General features: G+C 67.3%; 3 protein-coding genes across 3 annotated transcripts; 1 reads left to right on the top strand and 2 right to left on the bottom strand.

Annotated features, from left to right (window-relative positions):
• Positions 1 to 285: 285 nt before the first annotated feature.
• PRPH (peripherin) lies at positions 286 to 3,447 on the bottom strand (the record flags this gene model as incomplete). The annotated part of the gene is made up of 9 exons (XM_082496384.1): positions 286 to 333; positions 406 to 482; positions 623 to 672; positions 1,088 to 1,308; positions 1,386 to 1,511; positions 1,585 to 1,746; positions 1,833 to 1,928; positions 2,115 to 2,175; positions 3,086 to 3,447. The coding sequence occupies 9 exons, from the start codon at positions 3,445 to 3,447 to the stop codon at positions 286 to 288; spliced, it is 1,203 nt and encodes a 400-aa protein (XP_082352510.1).
• Positions 3,448 to 4,689: 1,242 nt separating this feature from the next.
• LOC309682307 (tubulin alpha-1C chain) lies at positions 4,690 to 8,286 on the bottom strand. Its single transcript, XM_082496377.1, has 4 exons — positions 8,252 to 8,286; positions 6,552 to 6,774; positions 6,313 to 6,461; positions 4,690 to 5,722 (listed from the first exon to the last, which is right to left on the bottom strand). Exons 1-4 carry the CDS (start codon positions 8,252 to 8,254, stop codon positions 4,748 to 4,750), a joined length of 1,350 nt encoding a protein of 449 aa, XP_082352503.1. The 5' UTR covers positions 8,255 to 8,286; the 3' UTR covers positions 4,690 to 4,747.
• A 6,269-nt stretch (positions 8,287 to 14,555) lies between these two features.
• Positions 14,556 to 18,173, top strand: LOC309682280 (tubulin alpha-1A chain). Its single transcript, XM_082496345.1, has 4 exons — positions 14,556 to 14,615; positions 15,860 to 16,082; positions 16,172 to 16,320; positions 17,012 to 18,173. Exons 1-4 carry the CDS (start codon positions 14,613 to 14,615, stop codon positions 17,990 to 17,992), a joined length of 1,356 nt encoding a protein of 451 aa, XP_082352471.1. The 5' UTR covers positions 14,556 to 14,612; the 3' UTR covers positions 17,993 to 18,173.
• The last annotated feature ends 2,264 nt before the right edge of the window (positions 18,174 to 20,437 follow it).

Below are 20,437 nucleotides of genomic sequence, written 5' to 3'. Positions count from 1 at the left end.
AGGGCAGTGCAGGAGACATTCGATAAACGTTAAATACAACTGAGGTTCCAGCAGGGAGAAAAATAAATACGCGATAAATAGCAATAAATAGAGAAGGGGACAAGGCACGGGGATGGCCCACAGCGTCACGCCACCGTGCTGGCAGTGGGGATGGGGGGCAGCTGGCCCCACGCACAGGGCTCAGTGGGGTCCGGCAAAGGACACACACACCCCCACACCCCCACTGCTGCCACTCCACGGGGTCCAGCAGTGTAGGATGGAGGCCAGCACAGCAGGTCCCCTCTGTCACTTCCCCGGCTCCGCTCGCTCCTTGTGTGACTCCGTCACCACCTGCTGCAGGGGGAGAAGGTGGGGGTCAGCCCCACAGCGGGGATCCCCCCCCTGCTTGCAGCCCCCAACCCTCACCTGCCCGTCCCGCGTCTCAATGGTTTTGATGAGCACCATCCTCCGCGCTGGGCTCTCCGCAGGCTGCGGCTCCAGTACTGGGGCACAGAGAGGCCATCAGCCACCTCTGCCCCTACCCAGGGTGTGGGTGGGTGCAAGGCCACCCCGGGCAGGGGCACAGGGACCCACCTGCACCTCTGTGGGGTGTCTGCCCCAGCCCTCCCCCCCCGCCCCTCACCTGAGCTTCTCATGCTGAAGGAGGTGGCAAGGTGCAGGGGGACGGTGATCCTGCAGGGGGAGAGGGCGGTGAGGGGGGTCTGGGGTTCCTGGACATTGCTGGTGACCCTGAGCCTTCCACACCACTGAGTAAGTGACCCACACAGTTAATCTGTGCCAGGCCAGCGGTGGGTGATGCTGGTGGGCTGCCAGGCAGATGGCAGGAAAGGAGCTGGCGGCAGCTCCCCCGCCATCGCGCTTTCCCCTGGCCTTGCCTTTATCTCGGTAGCAAGAAGCTCCCGTGGGAATTTTTTGTTTGCCCAAAGAAACGGTGCTCAGAGCTGCCTCCTTGCAAGAAAATCCCAAAACAACCGTAGTGACCCAACAACGGGGACATCCTCTCTCAGCTGGGGTCTACACCCCAGCAGTGACAGGGAGAGGAGGCTGTGTGTGCCAGCCTCCCCTCGGCTGGGCAGAGTAGCCTCACCGGCTCTCCTCGCCCTCCAGCAGCTTGCGGTACGTGGCAATCTCGATGTCCAGGGCCATCTTCACGTTGAGCAGGTCCTGGTACTCGCACAGGTGCCGTGCCATCTCCTCCTTCATCTGCTGGATCTCCTGCTCCAGCCGCCCCACCACGTCCTGGTAGTTCCCGATCTCCTCCCCGAACTCATCCTCCATCTCCCTCATCTGCCGCTGCAATGCCTCATTCTGCAGGGGAAGAAGGGGCCATGTGGGGCCAGGGACCCGATGCCTGCACCCCCCCTGGACCTCCCCCCGGCTCTCACCATGCCCTTCAGCCCATCCACCTCGCAGGTGAGGCTTTGGATCTGCCGCCGCGATTCGTTCATCTCCTGCTTGGCCAGCCGCAGTGCCTCATGGTTGCGGTTGGCCGCGTCCGAGAGGTCGGCAAACTGTGGGGGCCAGGGGAGTCAGGGCTGTCAGAGCACCCTGCCCCCCCCCCCCGCCCTCCCCAGCCCTGAGTACCTTTGACTTGTACCACTCCTCTGCTTCCTGCAGGTTCTTCACGGCAATGCTCTCATACTGGATGCGGATCTCCCGCAGCGCGGCCGTTAGCTCTGGCTTGCAGACGTCCACCTCCACTGGCACCGCCGGGCTCGGGGCACTCACCTCCAGGTCCCGCAGCTCCTGCGTGGGCACACAGGCCATCACGTTGCAGCACACGGACCTGACCTGCTCCTCCCCATCCCACCCCAGCTTCTCCAGCCACCCACCTCCTCATGCAGCTTCTTGAGGAAGCCAATCTCATCCATCAACAGCTCCACCTTGCGCTCCAGCTCCAGACGGGACAGCGTGGCATCATCCACATCCTGTGGATAGAGACCAGGGCAAGCTGTGGGACAGGGCCCTGCCCAGGGCGGTGCAGGATGGGGGCCTTCGCACACGTGGGCAGCTGGGTAAGGGGCCACGGGCACAGGCATCATCGGTGTGCACTGCACAGGGGAGGACGGGGGAATGGGTACTGTATAGGGGGACGGGCCCCCCAGCCCCCTCACCTTGCGGAACAGCACCAAGCTCTTCTCTGCATCCTCCCGCTTCTGCGTCTCATCCTCCAGCCTGGGGACAGCAGGAGTGAGAAGGAAGCAGGGGACAGGGCGCAGCCCCCCCCCACCTCATGTCTCCTGCTAGAATCCCCTGCCCTGCTGCAGCCCCCCACATGCTGCAGGGACATGGGGATGGAGGAGGAGGAGGAAGAGGAGCCCACCCCCCCCAAGCCTGAGCCACCTCCTCCTTGCTACCCCTGGGAAGGGGCAGCCCTGGGGTGTCCCTGTCCCTGCACAGTCAGGACAGGACCAGCCCCTCCCATAGGACCCCCAGATCCTGGGGGACCCCACCCGATCCCTGTCACACTGCCCCGGGGCTGTGGGGCCATGACCCCACTGCAGCCCCCCAGGGCCTCTCACTGGGACACCCTCCTCTGTCGGGGAAGGTCCAGCCCCCACCACCTCCCAGTGCTCGTCCCAGTCCACTCCCAGTGCCCCACCCTGTCATGCCCCTCCCAGTGCCCCGCCCTTCCGCAGAGCCCAGCTCTCCCGGTCCCACTTCCCCGGCACATCCCGGTGCACGCCGTGCCCCCCTCCCCACTGGCGCATCCCCCGGGGCCCACCCCAACATCCCCCTGCATGACCCACTCCCTCCCCTTGGCATCTCCCTGGGCCTTCTCCAGTGCATCCCCTGCTCCCCACTCCAACATCCCCCGGTGCATCCTCCCCGATCCCTGTCACGTCCACATCCCACAGTGCAACCGGCTGTCCCCATGCTGCTGCATCCCCAGTCCCCATCCCAATACATGGCTGATCCCTCTGTGGTGCATCCCCTGGTCCCCATCACTCCAGCATCCCCCGGTGCACTGCCCGTCCCCATCACTCCAGCATCCCCCGGTCCCCATCCCGCTGCATCCCGCGGTGCACCCCTCTTCCCCTCCACCTCCCGCTGCAACCCCCGGCCCCGCCGCTCGCCCACCCACCGCTGCCGCAGGGCTGCCAGGTCGACGGCCAGCCCGTCTCGCTCGGCCTGGAGCCGGTCACGGTCACGGCCGAGGCGCTGCAGCCGCTCCCGCAACCCCCGCAGCTCCCCCTGCACCAGCCCGGCGGCGCGGGGCGCGGTGGCGGCGGCGGCGCGGCCCAGGGCGGCTCGTAGAGCCCCGTTCTGCCGTTCCAGCGCCCGCACCCGCTCCAGGAAAGCGGCGAAGCGATCATTCAACGCCGCAAGTTCTTCCAGCTCCGCGCCTGCCGCCGCCGCCGCCAGCCGCCCCGCGGCCGCGGTGAGGGGCGGCGGCTCTCCGAAGGCGCGGCGCGGGGGGAGCGGGGGGCGGCCGCTGCGGCTCATGGCGATACCGGGAAGGCGGTGGCCGCCAGTACCGGCTGTTTATAGCGGGCGACGGCTCCGCCCCGCTGGGGAGACCTGGAGGTGAGGGGGCAAGGGGAGGGGTCTCCCGGCCGGGGGGGGTGCGGGGAGAGGGGCCGGCAGTGGTCCGGAAGCCCCCGCGGGATGTGGGGTGTGTAGGGTGTCCCTTCGGGGGTGGCAGGCAGAGCCGGTAGCACCGGGAGCGGTGGGGAGAGGGTCCGGGGATGTCCGAGGGATGCAGACCCCCACTCGGGCAGAGGGAGGGGGGCCTGGGCAGCACCCACAGGGTCGGGTCTCCCCCTGCCAGGAGGCAGGAGAGGGGTTGGGGGACCCGGTGGGGCGCAGCACAATACTGAAGGCTGTGGGGTCCCTCCCAAATCGCACGGGGAGATGTGGGGTGCAGACCCCCCAGGGGGATGCAGAGGGGCTGGGGGCTGCAGGGAGAGCCCCATCCTCAACCCCTGCTGTAGGGCTCCGCAGAGCCCCCACCTCAGCTGGTCCTATCCTGCCTGGGGCACCCAGCCCCATGGAGAAGGCAATGCAAGACCTGCCCAGCCCAGCCCCCAAGGGGCTGTGTGTCCCGTTCCCCGTCCCCCCCCCATTTTGGAGGGACAGCCATGACTCGGCTCTGCTGGAGCTGCCCATGCGGAGCAGCAGCACTGCATAATGGGCTCTGCCCCCCCCCCCTTCTCCCAGGCAGTGAGGGCGGTGCTTACGGGAAGGGGTCAGTGCATCTGCCAAGGGGCTGCAGGGGGATCCCTCCCACCCCGGACCCCCCCCAGCTCTGCACAGCGCCCTGCCAGGAGGAACACACCACCAGGTACAGCCTGTCTGCACCAGCCATGCCCAGGGCCAGATCCTGCACACCCAGGCGGGGCTGGAGGGTGGCTGTTGGGGCAGGCGAGGACAGGAGCAGGGCACAGAGGGCTCCCTGCCTCCCCAGGGGTCCTCAACCCACCACAACCCACCATGTTACAGGCACCCCTGGGGACAACGTAGAGAGGGGGAAACACATGAACGGAGCAGTAGGTCCAACAGGGCACAGGCAGCTGCCCAGCACAGGACCCTGCCGAGGGACCCCAGTCCCACACAGCCCCCCCAGCGCAGCCCCTGTGCCAGCTGCCAGCAGGGCCAGGCAGCCAGCCTGGACCCCCCCATCCCCTCAGGATGTCCCCCCACGTCACACCAAGGCAGATTGTACTGGGACAATAAACAACACAAGAGTGGAAAGAGCCATTTTAATGAACAGCACCACAGTGTAACCGGTGGAAGGGACAAGGCACTAGTATTCTTCCCCATCCTCCTCACCCTCCACGCTGTCAGCTCCCACCTCCTCGTAATCCTTCTCCAGGGCAGCCATGTCCTCCCGGGCCTCCGAGAACTCCCCCTCCTCCATGCCCTCCCCCACGTACCAGTGCACAAACGCCCGCTTGGCATACATCAGGTCAAACTTGTGGTCCAGGCGGGCCCAGGCCTCGGCGATGGCTGTGGTGTTGCTCAGCATGCACACAGCGCGCTGCACCTTGGCCAGGTCCCCCCCGGGCACCACCGTGGGCGGCTGGTAGTTGATGCCCACCTTGAAACCAGTGGGGCACCAATCCACGAACTGGATGGTGCGCTTGGTTTTGATGGTGGCGATGGCGGCATTGACATCCTTGGGCACCACATCCCCACGGTACAGCAGGCAACATGCCATGTACTTGCCATGCCGTGGGTCACACTTCACCATCTGGTTGGCCGGCTCGAAGCAGGCATTGGTGATCTCGGCCACTGTCAGCTGCTCGTGGTAAGCCTTCTCGGCTGAGATGACAGGGGCGTAGGTGGCCAGTGGGAAGTGGATGCGGGGGTATGGCACCAGGTTGGTCTGGAACTCCGTCAGGTCAACATTCAGGGCCCCATCAAAGCGCAGGGAGGCCGTGATGGAGGACACGATCTGGCTGATGAGGCGGTTGAGGTTGGTGTAGGTGGGCCTCTCGATGTCCAGGTTGCGACGGCAGATGTCGTAGATGGCCTCGTTGTCCACCATGAAGGCACAGTCGGAGTGCTCCAGGGTGGTGTGGGTGGTGAGGATGGAGTTGTAGGGCTCCACCACAGCCGTGGAGACCTGTGGAGCTGGGTAGATGGAGAACTCCAGCTTGGACTTCTTGCCATAGTCAACAGAGAGGCGCTCCATGAGCAGGGAGGTGAAGCCAGAGCCGGTGCCACCTCCAAAGCTGTGGAAGACCAGGAAGCCCTGCAGCCCTGTGCACTGGTCAGCCTGGTGAAAGAGTTCCCAGCAGAGTACAGAGCAGGTCAGCCATGGCTTTACACCCTTGTCTTCCCCAGGATGGGTGCAGCAGGAGCCACCCAAGCCTGTGGGTAGCCACCTCAGCATTTGATGTGCCGGGAGCTCCCGGAGTGGAGCCAGTGGCACAGCAGGTCCAGCCAGCCCTGGCGCCAGCCCCAGTGTGGGAACCAGAGGTTCAAAAGAGCTCAGGCAGCCGCACCAGTCAAACCAGTGCTGCACCAGCACCCAAACCAGGGCTGCCTGCCCCCCCCCGCCCCAGGCATCGGGCTTCCCATCCTCCCCACAGCTGAGCTTGGAACCGGGCTGGGACGGGACCTGCTGCCCTGGGGAAGGTGTGTCCCATGTGGGCACTGGGGATAGCCCAGACTTGTCACTCACACCCGGGGGCACCAGGTCCCTCCTGGGGCAACCCCACCTTCTGTCCTTGAGCTGATGCAGCCCAAAGTGTTGATGGGATGAGAAGGACTGGCTGGTCACCTACCCAGCAAATCTGGCTTCCCTTTGTCTTCAGCCACCCCCTGGGGATGGACCCACCCTGTGAGACCCCAGGGGATGCTCACCAGCTTGCGGATGCGGTCGAGGACCAGGTCGATGATCTCTTTCCCGATGGTGTAGTGCCCACGGGCATAGTTGTTGGCTGCATCCTCCTTGCCTGTGATCAGCTGCTCAGGGTGGAAGAGCTGCCGGTACGTCCCCGTGCGCACCTCATCTGTGGGGAGAGAGCGCCCACCCGCCCCGTTAGCGCCCAGCATCCCATTAACGTCACCCGCCTCGCAGCCCCCCCCACCCCCGCGCTCACCGATCACCGTGGGCTCCAGGTCCACAAAGACGGCCCGGGGCACGTGCTTGCCGGCCCCCGTCTCGCTGAAGAAAGTGTTGAAGGAGTCGTCCCCCCCGCCGATGGTCTTGTCGCTGGGCATCTGCCCATCGGGCTGGATGCCGTGCTCCAGGCAGTACAGCTCCCAGCAGGCGTTGCCGATCTGCACGCCCGCTTGGCCCACATGGATGGAGATGCACTCACGCTGTGGGGGTAGGACATGCGGCCGTGTCACCCCTGGGCTCCCCCCTTTGTGTCGTGTGTTCCCCCTCCAGCTGCAGCACCCGCCCGGGACCCTGCGGGGACGTTGCCCCCAAGCTGGGAAGGGCCAGTCCCCAGGGCTGGATGGGGCCAGATCCTGCCCAGATGCACCCTATTGTTCTGGGTCCTGGCAGGCACCGGCTGCTGCAGGGGGGGTGCTCAGCTCTGGGGATCCCATCCCGACACCCCCTGAGGCAGCTGGGACCCCGCCCATTGTGGGATGGGGAGCTCAGCACTGGGGGCTCATCCTGCCCCAAGGGACTGGGACCACACCCCAGGGCAACACAGGGAGCCCCATCCTGCCCTACCCCCCTGTTGAGACCCAGAAATACCCGGGGGGAGGGGGGGGAGCTCAGGACCGGGGGCTCATCCTGCCCCAGGGGCACTGTGGGAGCACAGGAGGGTTCAGGCTCGGTGGGGGAGCCACACACTGGTTGGAGCCATTCACACCCCCACTGTCCCAGAGTGGGCAGTTGGGAGTTCCCCGGGGTTATTCCCAGTGCCAACCTCCCACGGCCTGCACTGGGACAGACACAACTTCAGCCCCCCCTTCCCCACAGGGCTGCCCATTACCCCCCAACCCAGTTGGGGTGCACCTCGGAAAGGAGATACCCCCCACCCGCTCTCCACCTTTTCTCCGCCACTCTTTGCACAACCCCGGGCTGTCCCGGCCCCACCACCAGCCCCGACCCACGGGGATGGGCGCCCGCCGGTACCCCCTCACCCCCCAACTCGGGGCGAGAGCAAACTCTGGGAACCGGGAAGAGTTTCCTCATCGCGGCCGCTGCCGGTCGTGCCCGGGCAGGAGTGACAGCGGGGGCGGCCCCCCGCCATGGCCCCACGCTGCCGGGACTCGCAGCGCGGACGGAGCGGGCGGCAGTAGGGTCCCCCCGGTACCCCCACTCCTCTCTCGGGGCAGGTCCCCCCCCCCTTCCGGCTCGGGGACCCTGAGGAGGAGGAGATGGGGCTGTAGAGACATGTCCAGGACCCTCGTGGGAGGCCGGGCCATGCGGTGCCTGTCCCCACACGGAGGGACAGGCACCGCCGGGGGGAATCGGCGCAGCCCGGCGGTGGGAACACCGTCGGCAGCGAGCACCGGCCGGGGGAAGGGGGGGGGGGGGGGGCCACACACGACACAGCTCCGAGTGTGTGTGTCCCCCCCCACGAGGGCACACAAGGCCATGCAACACCCCCCCCACACGCCTCAGAGCCCGTCCAGAGTTGTACAAGTGCTCAGCGGCCCCACAGGGTGCTCCGGACACGCGAGGAGCCTTTACCCACCGGACCGCAGCCCCCACGGCAGGACCCGGCATCCCCCCGCCCCTCCGGTTGCCTCAGAGGCGATCCCACAGCACCGGAGATGTCCCCACGCGGTGTGTCGTGTCCCGTCCCGTCCCGTCCCGTCCCCCCCCGGCCCTCACCATGGCCGCTCACTGCCCGAACCGTTACGGAGCCGCTGATGAGGGAGGCGAGGGGCGCCCGGCGGGGCCCCCCCGAGATATACCCCCCAGGGGCGGGGCCTCCCGTGGGGCGGGGGCAAAAAGGGGCGGGGCAAAGGTCTTTTCCCCGCCCCCCTCTGGGCTACGCTACTCCGCCAGCCACGCCCTCGCTGCGGGCCACGCCTTCCCCGCCCCGCCTCGATTCCGATTGGCCCGTTCGAAAGTGGGCGATGGTGCGTAGGCGGTGACGTCACCGGAGTGGAATGTGGAGGGCGGGGGGGGTATGGGGGGCGCAGGGTGTTACTGGGGGTCGGAGGCCATCGGGGCAGCGGGACTGGGGGGGCATTAGGGGCGGAGGGGCATTAGGGGCAGTGGGTCTGGGGGGTATTAGGGGTGGGGGGCATTAGGGCAGCGGGGCTGGGGGGGCATTAGAGGCGGGGGGCTTTAGGGGCAGCGGGTATGGAGGGCATTAGGGGCGGGGGGGGCATTAGAGGCGGGGGGCTTTAGGGTCAGCAGGTCTGGGGGGGCATTAGGGGCAGGGGGTCTTTAGGGGCAGCAGGTCTGAGGAGCCATTAGGGGTGGGGAGGCATTAGGGGCAGCAGGACTGGGGGGCATTAGGGACGGAGGGGCCTTAGAGGCAGCGGGTTGCAGGGGGCATTAGGGGCGGAGAGGCATTAGAGGCAGGGGGGCTTTAGGGGCAGCGGGTCTGTGGGGGCATTAGGGGTGGTGGGGCATTAGGAGCAACGGGTCTGAGGGGCCATTAGGGGTGGGGAGGCATTAGGGGCAGCGGGTCTGGGGGGGCATTAGGGGCGGGGGGTCTTTAGGGGCAGTGGGTCTGTGGGGGCATTGGGGTGGGGGGGCATTAGGGGCAGGGGGGCACTAGGGACAGTGGGTCTTGGGGGGCATTAGGGGCGGTGGGGTCTTAGGGGCAGTGGATCTGTGGGGGCATTAGGAGCGGGGGGGCTTTAGGGGCGGCAGGTCTGGGGGGCATTGGGGGTGGGGGGCATTATGGTTGGGAGGGTTTTAGGGAAGTATTGGGGGGGGCATGTGGCAGGCATTAGGGGCAGCAAGTCTCAGGGGGCATTAGGGGTAGGGAGGCTTTGTGGGGTGTTAGGGGCGGGAGGCTCAGCCCCAGGCAGGAGGGGTCCCTGCACCCACCGGCCGCACCCCCAGACCCAGGTTCTGGTCCAGACAGCACCACAGCCCAGCCTGGGCTGGTGGCCACGGGGGTCCAGCTGTCCCCATCCCTGTCCCTGTCCCGGTCTCGGTCCCGTGGGAAGCCCCACGGGCACCCGCCACGCCGGCTCCTGTGCCCAGCTGCTTCCCATGTTCCCCCGCCAGCCCCTGGGGCAGCTCCTCAGGGGAACCCATGAAGGAGCAGTTCTTGTGGGGCAGGATGGGCCGGAATGGGGGGGTCATCCCATGTTCACCCGCCCGGCAGCAGCGCCCTGTCCCGCCCTGTCATGTCCCCCCCCCAACACCCTGGGCTAGGGTGAGCGCACATCGGGGTCACATTGCCATGGCCAGAGATGGGTTTGGGGACTGCATGGGGACATGGGCAGCCCTGGAGACCCCCACACTGGGCTTCAAACCCCACCCCCTTGCACTGGGGTCACTTCCTTAGTGTGGGTCCCCCCCTGGCAAAGGGACCCTGCAGAGAGCTGAGGGTGGGGGGACCAGGACATCCCCGGGGGAGCAGCCACAGCAATGTCCCCCCTGCCCCAGGCACAGCTGAGAGCAGCATGTCCCTGTGGAGCCACCATGTCCCCCCATGCACCTCTGGGGTCTCTGTCATTCCCCTCGCCCCAAGGCTGTACCCGTGTCCCCCACTGCATGCTGCTGCGCACAACGGCTGAACTGGGGCCCCCTGAGCTCCCCTGGGCACCCCCAGTGTCCCCCCAACTCTCTGGGCGCCCTGGTGTGTCCCCACAGCCCTGGGCATCCCCCATGTCCCCCCACTCTCTGGGGACCCCAGTTTCCCCCCACTCCCTGGGCATCCCTCACGTGCCCCCTACTCCCTGGGCACCCTCGTGTCCCCCCCACACCCTGGGCACCCTCGTGTCCCCCCCACTCCCTGGGCATCCCTCACGTGCCCCCCACACCCTGGGCATCCCTCGTGTCCCCCCCACACCCTGGGCATCACTCCTGTCCTCCTCACACCCTGGGCATCCCTCGTGTTCCCCCCCACTCCCTGGGCACCCTAGTGTCACCCCCACACCCTGGGCATCCCTCATGTCCCCCCCACTCCCTGAGCACCCTATTGTCACCCCCACACCCTGGGCATCCCTTGTGTCCCCCCCACTCCCTGGGCACCCTAGTGTCACCCCCACACCCTGGGCATCCCTTGTGTCCCCCCCACTCCCTGGGCACCCTAGTGTCCCCCCCACTACCTGGGCACATCCTCAGACTTGGCACCGACTTGGGGTCGGCGTGGCTGGTGTCCCCACGACACCCTCTTCTTGAGCCACCGATGCCACCAGAGCCCCCCAAGGCCTCCCCACCTCGGCTCTGGGGCCCTGCTGGGGGTCGGGGGGGTACTTTGGGGGGGGGGGGCAGGCAGAGTGAGGGTCCCCTGGCAGCAGGGTCTCTCCTGTCTCGCACCCGCCGCTGCCGCCCTGCTCCTTTATCACAGGCTTTGCCGCAATGCGGTGCTGCCCCGCAAGCGCCGAGCGATGCTGCAGCCCCCTCCCCACAGCCAGCATGGCCGCAGCCCCCTGCACCCCTCGGCTGCCTCCCTGTCTCCCTGTTCTGCTTCCCGTGTCAGCGGTGTCGGCGTCCCCCCATGTCCCCCCTCCCCGGAGCTGAGCCTCCCTTTTGTTGTGGCTCCCACAGTGCCGGGAGGGAGTGGGGGCTGCAGGGGAGAAGGGGGGGGGGGGGGGGGCACGGGGCACCCATGCTGCAGGAACACGTGGTGACACCCCCCCCCCGCTCCTTCCCATGGGAGTGGGGTCACCCTCTGCCCCCAGCACCGAGGGTCGGAGGGGTCCCTCACCCTGCACTTTGGAGGGGGGCTGCAGGATCAGGCCCGGACAGGGACGGGTGCCACCGCCTCCGCTGTGCACCTCCAGCCCCCCAACGCCACGCCGAGCCAGTCGGGGGATGGCAGAGCTCGTCCAGTAACCCCCACCGTACCAGGGCCTCATCCTGCACCCCGGCGAGGAGCAGCCCCTGCCCCCAAGCTATCCCGTCTCTCCGTTTCAATGAACCCGTCACATCGATGGTGGCAGAGGACAGACAGACAGACAGACAGAGCGGGTGCTCGCATGCCGCATTCTGCAGGAAAACAGGTTAAAAATAGCAGCAGCTGGTGCCCAGGACGTTGCCCCTTCCCGAGGAGTCGCAGCAGCCCCCCATGGGGCCGGGACCCCTTTGAGCCCTGAGAATGGATGTCCCCCGGCCATGGGGTGCGAGGTCACCAGTGAGGGGAGCCCGGGGTGGGGGGGGTGGGGGGGGGAAGCTGTAAACCTCGGCCATGTGGCAGGCAGGGAGCCAGGAGCTGGGAAATCAGCCCACACCAGGCTGTGCCTCCGGAGGGGAACAGAGACACCAGCTCCAAGAGCCCCCTGAGATGCCCAGCCTGGGGGGGGGGGGGGGGGGCAGCCATGGGCAGGGCTGGGGGGTTTGCACAGCCTGGGGAGACTGCGGTGGGGCCAACGGCCTGTCCCACTCGGTGGTGCCTGGGCGGCGGACATGGCGGGGGGGGGGACGGGGGGACGGGGACAACAACCGTCACCAGGAGCTGCCGTGTTGCTACCAACAGTCAACACAGCACAGGCAGCCGGGAAGGGCTGCGGGGGGGGGTTGGGGGGGGGGGGCTGGGAGCTGGGGGGGCAGCTGAGAGCTTAGCCAGACACCCCCCACACACACACTGGCACATACTTGGACTGGACATCAGGCGGGTGGCCCCCCCGGCAGGGTGCAGTGGGGCTGAGTATTGGGGCCCCCAGGGTACCTCCTCCCCCCCCCCCCCCCCCCCCCGCCAGCACACCACAGCAGGGTGAGGCACTGGGCACACTGGGGATTGTGCCCCCCCCCCCCCCCCCAAGCACAGCAGGGCCAGGCAGAGGGGGGGACCCCAAGTCCTGTCTCCCTGCATTCCCCCCCCCCCAAAGCCCTGGGATGGATGTTGGGGAAGGGGAATGTAAGGGGGGGGGGGTCCCCAGCCTGTCTCCTAGCAACCAGTCTCCTAGCAACCCCGCCACCGCGGCTGGTTGCCTGGCAGCGTGGGGACAAGTGGCCTTCCATACATACATAACGAGATGTGAAGGGGCTGGCGGGGGGGCGGGGGGGGGGGGGGCAGGACACCCCTGGCACCCAGGGCCACTCGCCCTACACCCCGCATCGCCCAGAGGGGCTGAGCCACCCACCACCCTACGGGGCACCCACAGCTTGGGGGACATGATGGGCAGTGACTCACATGGCATGGAGATGGGGGTCCCTGAGGCGGGGGGTCCTGCGAGCCCCCCCCACCCCAGGCCCTGGGGACACGCTGGGGACACCCTGCCAGGCCCCACAGTGTTAATAAAGGCTCAGGGCCATCGGGAGACAAAGGCAGGAGAAGTTTCCTACACAAGGACCAACCCGGTGTGGGGCTGGGTTGCTTTGGGGCCAGGGTCTCTCTGAAAATCTGTTTAGGAACAGGGCTCAGTTCAGTGGGACCCAAATTTGCTGGAGCTCCTCCGCTCGGGGGACCCAGGGCTGCCCGGTCCTTTTTTACGGTAGGCGATGCCCAAATCCCGGCCCCTCTTTGTCTGCAGCCTGGCGGACCCCTGGGAGCCAAGCCTCAGCTCTTCCCTGCTCCCACCCCGCTTCAGCAGCCCCCCAAAAGCAGCGGGCTGGCAGAGCTTGGGGCTGGCGACAGGGACATGGGGCTGGCAGTGGGGACGTGGGAACCTGGAGCTGCCCCAAAATCTGCATAATGTGAGAAACACAGAGAAAAATGTGATTTCTCAGCAGGAGGGGGGGCAATCCCGGCAGCTCCACCTGCGGCAGCTGGGACCAGCCCGGCTATGTGACGTGGGGTCACCCCTCTGCAGGGACTGAGCCCCCCAGAGCCCCCCGCCTCGGTCCCCCAGCTCCCACCCCCAGCCACTGTGGACTTTGCAGGGATAAACGGGAGGGAGAACCCTCCCCGAGGAGGGGGAACCTCCCAGGGCCACAGTGGCTCAGGGAGGGCCACGCAGGGGCTGCAGCAGATGGAGGGGTGGCTGGGGGACATGTGTCCTGCTGTCCCAGCTGTGCCCCAACCACCGCCTGCCACGGAGCAGCTGCCACTCGATCTGGGCCCTCCCTCCCCCCCCCAAATTGCACTGGGAGCCACCTCGGGGCTTTGTCCCCTGCGTCCCCCTGCTGTCCCCAGCCCCCCTGGCCCTGCTGGTCCCCAGCTGCCCTGGGGAAAGATGCTTTCGCTCCCCGGCTGGGCCCCGCGGGGCTGGTTTCTGCTGCCGGAGCAGACAAAGAGGCGCTGGAAGGAACAGGGCACAGCCGGGAAAGGGCCAGGCTGTGGCCAGGACAGGCACCGGGCCATGGTGGGGACGGGGGCCAAGATGTGGCTGGGAACCAGGGCACTGGGGCATGGCCAGGCACAGGGACAGTGTCCCCAGGGACGGGGACAGGGATGTGTCCAGAGATGATGGGAACCAGGGCGGGGATGGGGACAGGGCTGGGGATGGGGACCAGAGTGTGACTGGGAATGGGGACATCACCACGACTGGGGACAGGGACAAGAGTGTGGCTGAGGATGGGGACAGTGGCCAGACGGGGGGACGGTGGCACAGCTGGTGATGGGGACCAGGGCGTGGCTGGGAATGCGGACCAGGGTAGGACTGGGGTTAGGGACAGGGACGTGGACGGCAACCACGGCAGTGGCACACGGCCAGATTGGGGATGGTGCCACAACTGAGGATGGGGACAAGGGCGTGGCCGGGGACAGTGACTTAGCCAAGAACGGGGACCGGGGGCACAACGGGGACATGGTTGGGGACAAGGACATGGCTGGGGACAAGGACCTGGGCAGGGCGGGGCGGGGGCCAAGGACATGGCCGGGGCCCAGACAACGTCGGGCAGGAACCGGCGGCGAGGCAGCTCCGTGGCCGCCGCAGCCCCCGGGCCCCCCCCCGCTCCTTCGCCGCACCGCCCGGCCTTTGTCTGTGGCTCCGGGGGGGGCATTACCTCATCTCCGCCCCGCGCCAATGGCCGCCGCCGCCGCCGCCCCCGGCCCCGCCGCCCGCCCCGCCCCGACGGCGCTATAAAGCTCCGCGCCGAACCCCCGCGCTCCGCCGCGCCTCTTACATCGACCGCCTCAGCGTCGGGCTGTGAGACCGCCCCGGAGCCGACCGCCGCCATGGTGAGAGGGGGGGGAGCGGGGGGTTGTGCCGCTGTTGTCCCCGTTGTCCCCGATCCCCCATCCCCCCCAGTCGCCCGGGATGAACGGGATGGAGCCCTCGGCTCCGGGGCTGAGCCCGCACCGGGCGTGGCTCCTGTTCCACCGGACAGGAGGGGTCGCCCGGGATACAGCCCCCAGCGTGGGTCCCGTTAAATGGGGCTGGATGAGTCCCCCCGCTTTCCGTAGAGTCGAGCCCCGAGCCCCCACCGGGCGGGGCTTCCGTTTAACCGAGCAGGATGGGACCCCCCGGGACCGAGCCCATACCGGGCATAGTGCCCATTAAACCGAGCAGGATGGGACACCCCCCCCCCCCGACCTCGAGCCTGCAACGGGCGTGGCTCCCGTTAAACTGGGCAGGATGGATCCCCGATGCTGATTCCCGAGCCCGCACTGGGTGTGGCTTCCGTTAAGCGGGTCAGGATGTGTCCCCGGTACTGAGCCCGTACTGGGTGTGGCATCGGGTCGATGAGGCAGGATCGGGCCCCCCTTCCTGTTACCGAGCCTGCACTGGGCGTGGCTCCCGTTAAACCGGGCAGGACAGACCACCACCACCACCCCCAGTGCTGAGCCTTCAGCCTGCACCGAGCATGGCGCCGGTTTAACTGGGCAGAATGGGTCCCCCGGTGTGGGGTGTGGCCCTGGTGCAGTGGGGCAGGCAGGACAGGATGGGGCCCCTTCCCGGTGCTGAGCACTCTGTCCCACACCGGAGGACAAGGCGAGGCAGGATGAGGCCACCCCAGTCCCGCACTGGGCGTGGCCCTGGTTCAATGAGGACCCGAATGGGCAGGATGAGCCCCCGATCCTGAGCACCCCCTCCCCACTGGGCATTTCTGGGTCTCAACGGGGGCGTAGGGCAGGATGGGACCCTCGGGGCTCCCTGTGTTGCCCTGGGTGTGGTCCCAGCCCCTTGGGGCAGGATGAGCTCCCCATCCCACAATGGGCGGGGTCCCAGCTGCCTCAGGGGTGTCGGGATGGGATCCCCAGAGCTGAGCACCCCCCCTGCAGCAGCCGGTGCCTGCCAGGACCCAGAACAATAGGGTGCATCTGGGCAGGATCTGGCCCCATCCAGCCCTGGGGACTGGCCCTTCCCAGCTTGGGGGCAACGTCCCCGCAGGGTCCCAGGCGGGTGCTGCAGCTGGAGGGGGAACACACGACACAAAGGGGGGAGCCCAGGGGTGACACGGCCGCATGTCCTACCCCCGCAGCGTGAGTGCATCTCCATCCATGTGGGCCAAGCGGGCGTGCAGATCGGCAACGCCTGCTGGGAGCTGTACTGCCTGGAGCACGGCATCCAGCCCGATGGGCAGATGCCCAGCGACAAGACCATCGGCGGGGGGGACGACTCCTTCAACACCTTCTTCAGCGAGACGGGGGCCGGCAAGCACGTGCCCCGGGCCGTCTTTGTGGACCTGGAGCCCACGGTGATCGGTGAGCGCGGGGGGGGGGGGGCTGCGAGGCGGGTGACGTTAATGGGATGCTGGGCGCTAACGGGGCGGGTGGGCGCTCTCTCCCCACAGACGAGGTGCGCACAGGGACGTACCGGCAGCTCTTCCACCCTGAGCAGCTGATCACGGGCAAGGAGGATGCAGCCAACAACTATGCCCGTGGGCACTACACCATCGGGAAAGAGATCATCGACCTGGTCCTCGACCGCATCCGCAAGCTGGTAGGGGTGGGAGGGGTTTGGGGGTGGCAAGCTGAGGACAAAGACTCGGTTCTCAGTCTCGCCCTCCCCTCTGAACTAGCCGGGCTGGGTTTGGATTGAATATATTAATTAATGTTAATCCTGTTCTGCAGCGGCTGCCATTGGCCAGCAGTGGGACACGGCGCCGCTGGGGTGTTGGAGCCGCTCCACAGCGCCGCAGCCCCCAGGCACCGGCGGTGCTGAGCTGTGCAATTCCCTCTTTGTTCCCTCTTGGCTCTTGCCGAAGCCGAGTCCAGCTGCGTGCAGCTGGGGACGTGTGTCCCGGTGACTGCGCAGGCAGTGGCAGCTCCAATGGAGCCATCCTGGACTGTGTGGCTGTGCCGGGGCTGGCGCTTTGCCCTTCTCCCCGATGCCCAAATGCCATCCCCAAATCTGTCTCCATTCTGCTGCCAAGAAGGTGGCACCTGGCCCTGCTGTGAGGTGCTTCTGGCCACTCTGCCCCACTGGGGGCCAAGGGGCTTCCCTGGGGGATTCACCATTCCCATGAGTCAGTGTCAGACACATGGGGTCACAGCCGCCCTGTCACCCATTCTTGTGGCTCCTGCTCTGCTGCAGGAAATCCCCCAAATGTCCTCATGAGGACACAGAGAGGAGGAAGTAACTTCTACTGCTGCCCAGACTAAACATGCTGACCCTTGTCTCTCCTCACCAGGCTGACCAGTGCACAGGGCTGCAGGGCTTCCTGGTCTTCCACAGCTTTGGAGGTGGCACTGGCTCTGGCTTCACCTCCCTGCTCATGGAGCGCCTCTCCGTTGACTATGGCAAGAAGTCCAAGCTGGAGTTCTCCATCTACCCGGCTCCACAGGTCTCCACAGCTGTGGTGGAGCCCTACAACTCCATCCTCACCACGCACACCACCCTGGAGCACTCCGACTGTGCCTTCATGGTGGACAACGAGGCCATCTATGACATCTGCCGTCGCAACCTGGACATCGAGAGGCCCACCTACACCAACCTCAACAGGTTGATAGGTCAGATCGTGTCCTCCATCACAGCCTCCCTGCGCTTTGATGGGGCCCTGAATGTTGACCTGACGGAGTTCCAGACCAACCTGGTGCCGTACCCCCGCATCCACTTCCCACTGGCCACCTACGCCCCTGTCATCTCAGCCGAGAAGGCTTACCATGAGCAGCTCTCGGTGGCCGAGATCACCAATGCCTGCTTCGAGCCGGCCAACCAGATGGTGAAGTGTGACCCACGGCATGGCAAGTACATGGCATGTTGCCTGCTGTACCGTGGGGATGTGGTGCCCAAGGATGTCAATGCCGCCATCGCCACCATCAAAACCAAGCGCACCATCCAGTTCGTGGATTGGTGCCCCACTGGTTTCAAGGTGGGCATCAACTACCAGCCGCCCACGGTGGTGCCCGGGGGGGACCTGGCCAAGGTGCAGCGCGCCGTGTGCATGCTGAGCAACACCACAGCCATTGCCGAGGCCTGGGCCCGCCTGGACCACAAGTTTGACCTGATGTATGCCAAGCGGGCGTTTGTGCACTGGTACGTGGGGGAGGGCATGGAGGAGGGGGAGTTCTCGGAGGCCCGGGAGGACATGGCTGCCCTGGAGAAGGATTATGAGGAGGTGGGGGTGGATTCAGTGGAAGGAGAGGGAGAGGAGGAAGGGGAGGAGTACTAAACTCTCACAAGGGTGCTGCTTTCACAGGGAACATAACCTAGTTGAAGACCCCCCCGTGGGTCTGTAGCAGTGTGTGCGCCGCGGTCTGTCCTGTTCAATGGTCTGTGCTTCAATGGAAAAGTCTGTTACGGACCCACCCGTCCTCTCCTGTGGGTCTAAATAAAAAGCATTCCCTGTCTTACCACCTGGCTCTGGTGTCTTTACTCCGCGCTGTGCTGTTCCTCCCTGGGTTTCACGCTGTGCCAGACAGCCCCTGGAATGGCTCCGTGGTCCCCGGCTGCAATCAGGGTCTCTACCCTGGTCCCTGAGCGTGTGCCTGTGGTTGTGCTGTGCCCAGCACCCTACAGCCACCCCAGCCCTGTGCTCCTCAAATGTGTCCTCCCTCACAGTCCTGCTGCTGGGCTGCCCCCATGCTGGGCAATATGCCCCCTCTGATGTGTCGTCGACCCCCCCCCCACTGTGCCATGGCCCTGTAGCGGGGACTGGGGGTCCTTGGCTTTCCTAAGGATCAGGAGCCAAGTGAGCACATGGGGTGGTTTCACCCCTCCTGGGGGGCTGGAGATCTCTCCATCCTCTTCCCTGTTTGGCAGAAGCCCGGGAGGGGGGGTGGGTGTGTCCTTGCTGTGCCTGGGGCAGGGGAGGGGCTGCATTGTCGCATGGGGGGGGGGGGAGGTCCTGCTGCCCACCATGGGTGGGAGGCACTGGGACTGCAGAGCCTTAGTTCCCGGGGGGGATGCTGAAAGTGGTCCCCATCATCCTGCTGGGTGTCCAGGGATGGGGTAGGGGCCCTTCCCCCCCCCCCCCCCCCCCCCGTGGTGTGTCCTGAAGTCCCGCTGTTCCCTCCTGCAGGGAAGAGAAGCAGCTCTGGCTGTGCTGGTCTGGGCAGCACCGGACACTGGGAGGGGGAAGTGGGGCAGCAGTACACCCCCCCCCGCCCCCAGCTCTTCCTGGGCCCAGGGGGAGACGGACTCAGCTGTCCGTTGTCCCGTCCGTCCATCTGTCCCCCCACTGCTGGCTCATGGCTCCGGTCAGGGATAAATAATGAAGGGGAAGTTGAACGTGGAGTGAAAGTCGAGCGGATGCCGCAGCGAGGGGCTGGGGGCGCCGGGGGGGCACGGATCCCTCCTCCCCCGGGACCCCTCCGGGGCAACCGTGCCAGCAACTCCAGATCCCAACGGGGAGGGTTGGGAGCGGCTATCCCTGGCTGGGCCCGGTCGCCACGTTGGCACCGCTGGGAGCCGAGCTGGCCCCAAGCGCCGGCCGGGACCCCCGCCCCGAGAGCGGCCGCGGGAGTCCGGTGTGACCGGGGAGAGCCCCGGTGAAAGGGGGGGGGGGGGAAACGCCTTTCCGTAGGAGCGGAGGCGGCGGGGCGGCCATGCGGCGGCCGGGCGAGGCAAATGGCGGGAGCCACGTCAGCCGCTGCAATGCAGCGCCGGTGGCACCGGCAGCGGCTGTCTCAGCCCCGGGGGGGGGGGGGGGGGGGGGGGGGGGGGGGGCGGCAGCGCGTGGCGGCGTGTGCTGGCGAAGGGGCCGCTGAGGTGTCCGCAAAGCTCTGGGCAAAGCGGGAAGGCGGATTATTGGGAACAATAGCTCCGGGGATTAGGAGGGGGGGGTTGGTGACACCGCCCCCCCCGGCACCCCCCCTCGCAGCCCGGCAGGGAGCTGCACCGAGATAAGGCTCCCCGGGGGGCCACGGGTGGGACCCCGAGGACATCCCCAATTTGGTGGTCCCACGGGAAGCGTGGTGGGGGGTCGGGGGCCCCGCCAGGCTGGAGGGGGGGGGGGGGATCACGCCGGGAGTCGGGGTCGCAGCGCTGCGGACACGGCTGAGACAAAGAGCACTGCAGTGAGCGGAGTTTCCCCCCCATCCCACCCCCCCGGCAAATCGAGCGGGGTCTGTCCCCCCCTCCCCCGCTGCAGATAGTGCGGGGTGCGGGGGGCACGGTGATCCCATCGCGGCAGGATTCAGAGCCGGGGGGGAGTCCCGTAGGGTGCAGATGAGCTCGGGGGGGGGCAGCCTTGGGGTGCAGATGGGTCGGGTGGGTGTTGGGAGGGGGTGCTCCGGAGGCTGCAGATGGGCCGGGAGGGGGGGAGGGGGGGGGCGGGCGGTGCAGATGGGCCGAGGCCGCGGCGGCGGGGTTCAGCCGGAGAAGCCGATTAACGGCCGCGGGGGGGCTCCGGGCGCGGCAGCACGTGCCACCCCCCACCCCCCATGTCGCAGTTTTCCTCTGCAGCGGAACCGCACCGGGCGGGGCGGGGGGGGGGGGGGGGGGAGGAGAGGGAGGGGAGAGGGGGGAGAGGCAGTGCCCCCCGCTTCCGCGGGCAATGCAGGGGAAGGGGGGGCTGAGGACCGCGGGTGGGGTCACACACACACTGTGGGGGGTCCTTTCACAAGCCCCGGGCGGAGCGCGGCACCCCGCAGCGGCGGGGGCGGGGGGGGCGGGC

This window comes from Vanellus vanellus, assembly GCF_965231255.1.
Source record: "Vanellus vanellus genome assembly, chromosome: 28".
NCBI lineage: Eukaryota > Metazoa > Chordata > Aves > Charadriiformes > Charadriidae > Vanellus > Vanellus vanellus.
Note: the sequence above shows the minus strand (reverse complement) of the source record. Positions and strands in the feature narration are given on the sequence as shown.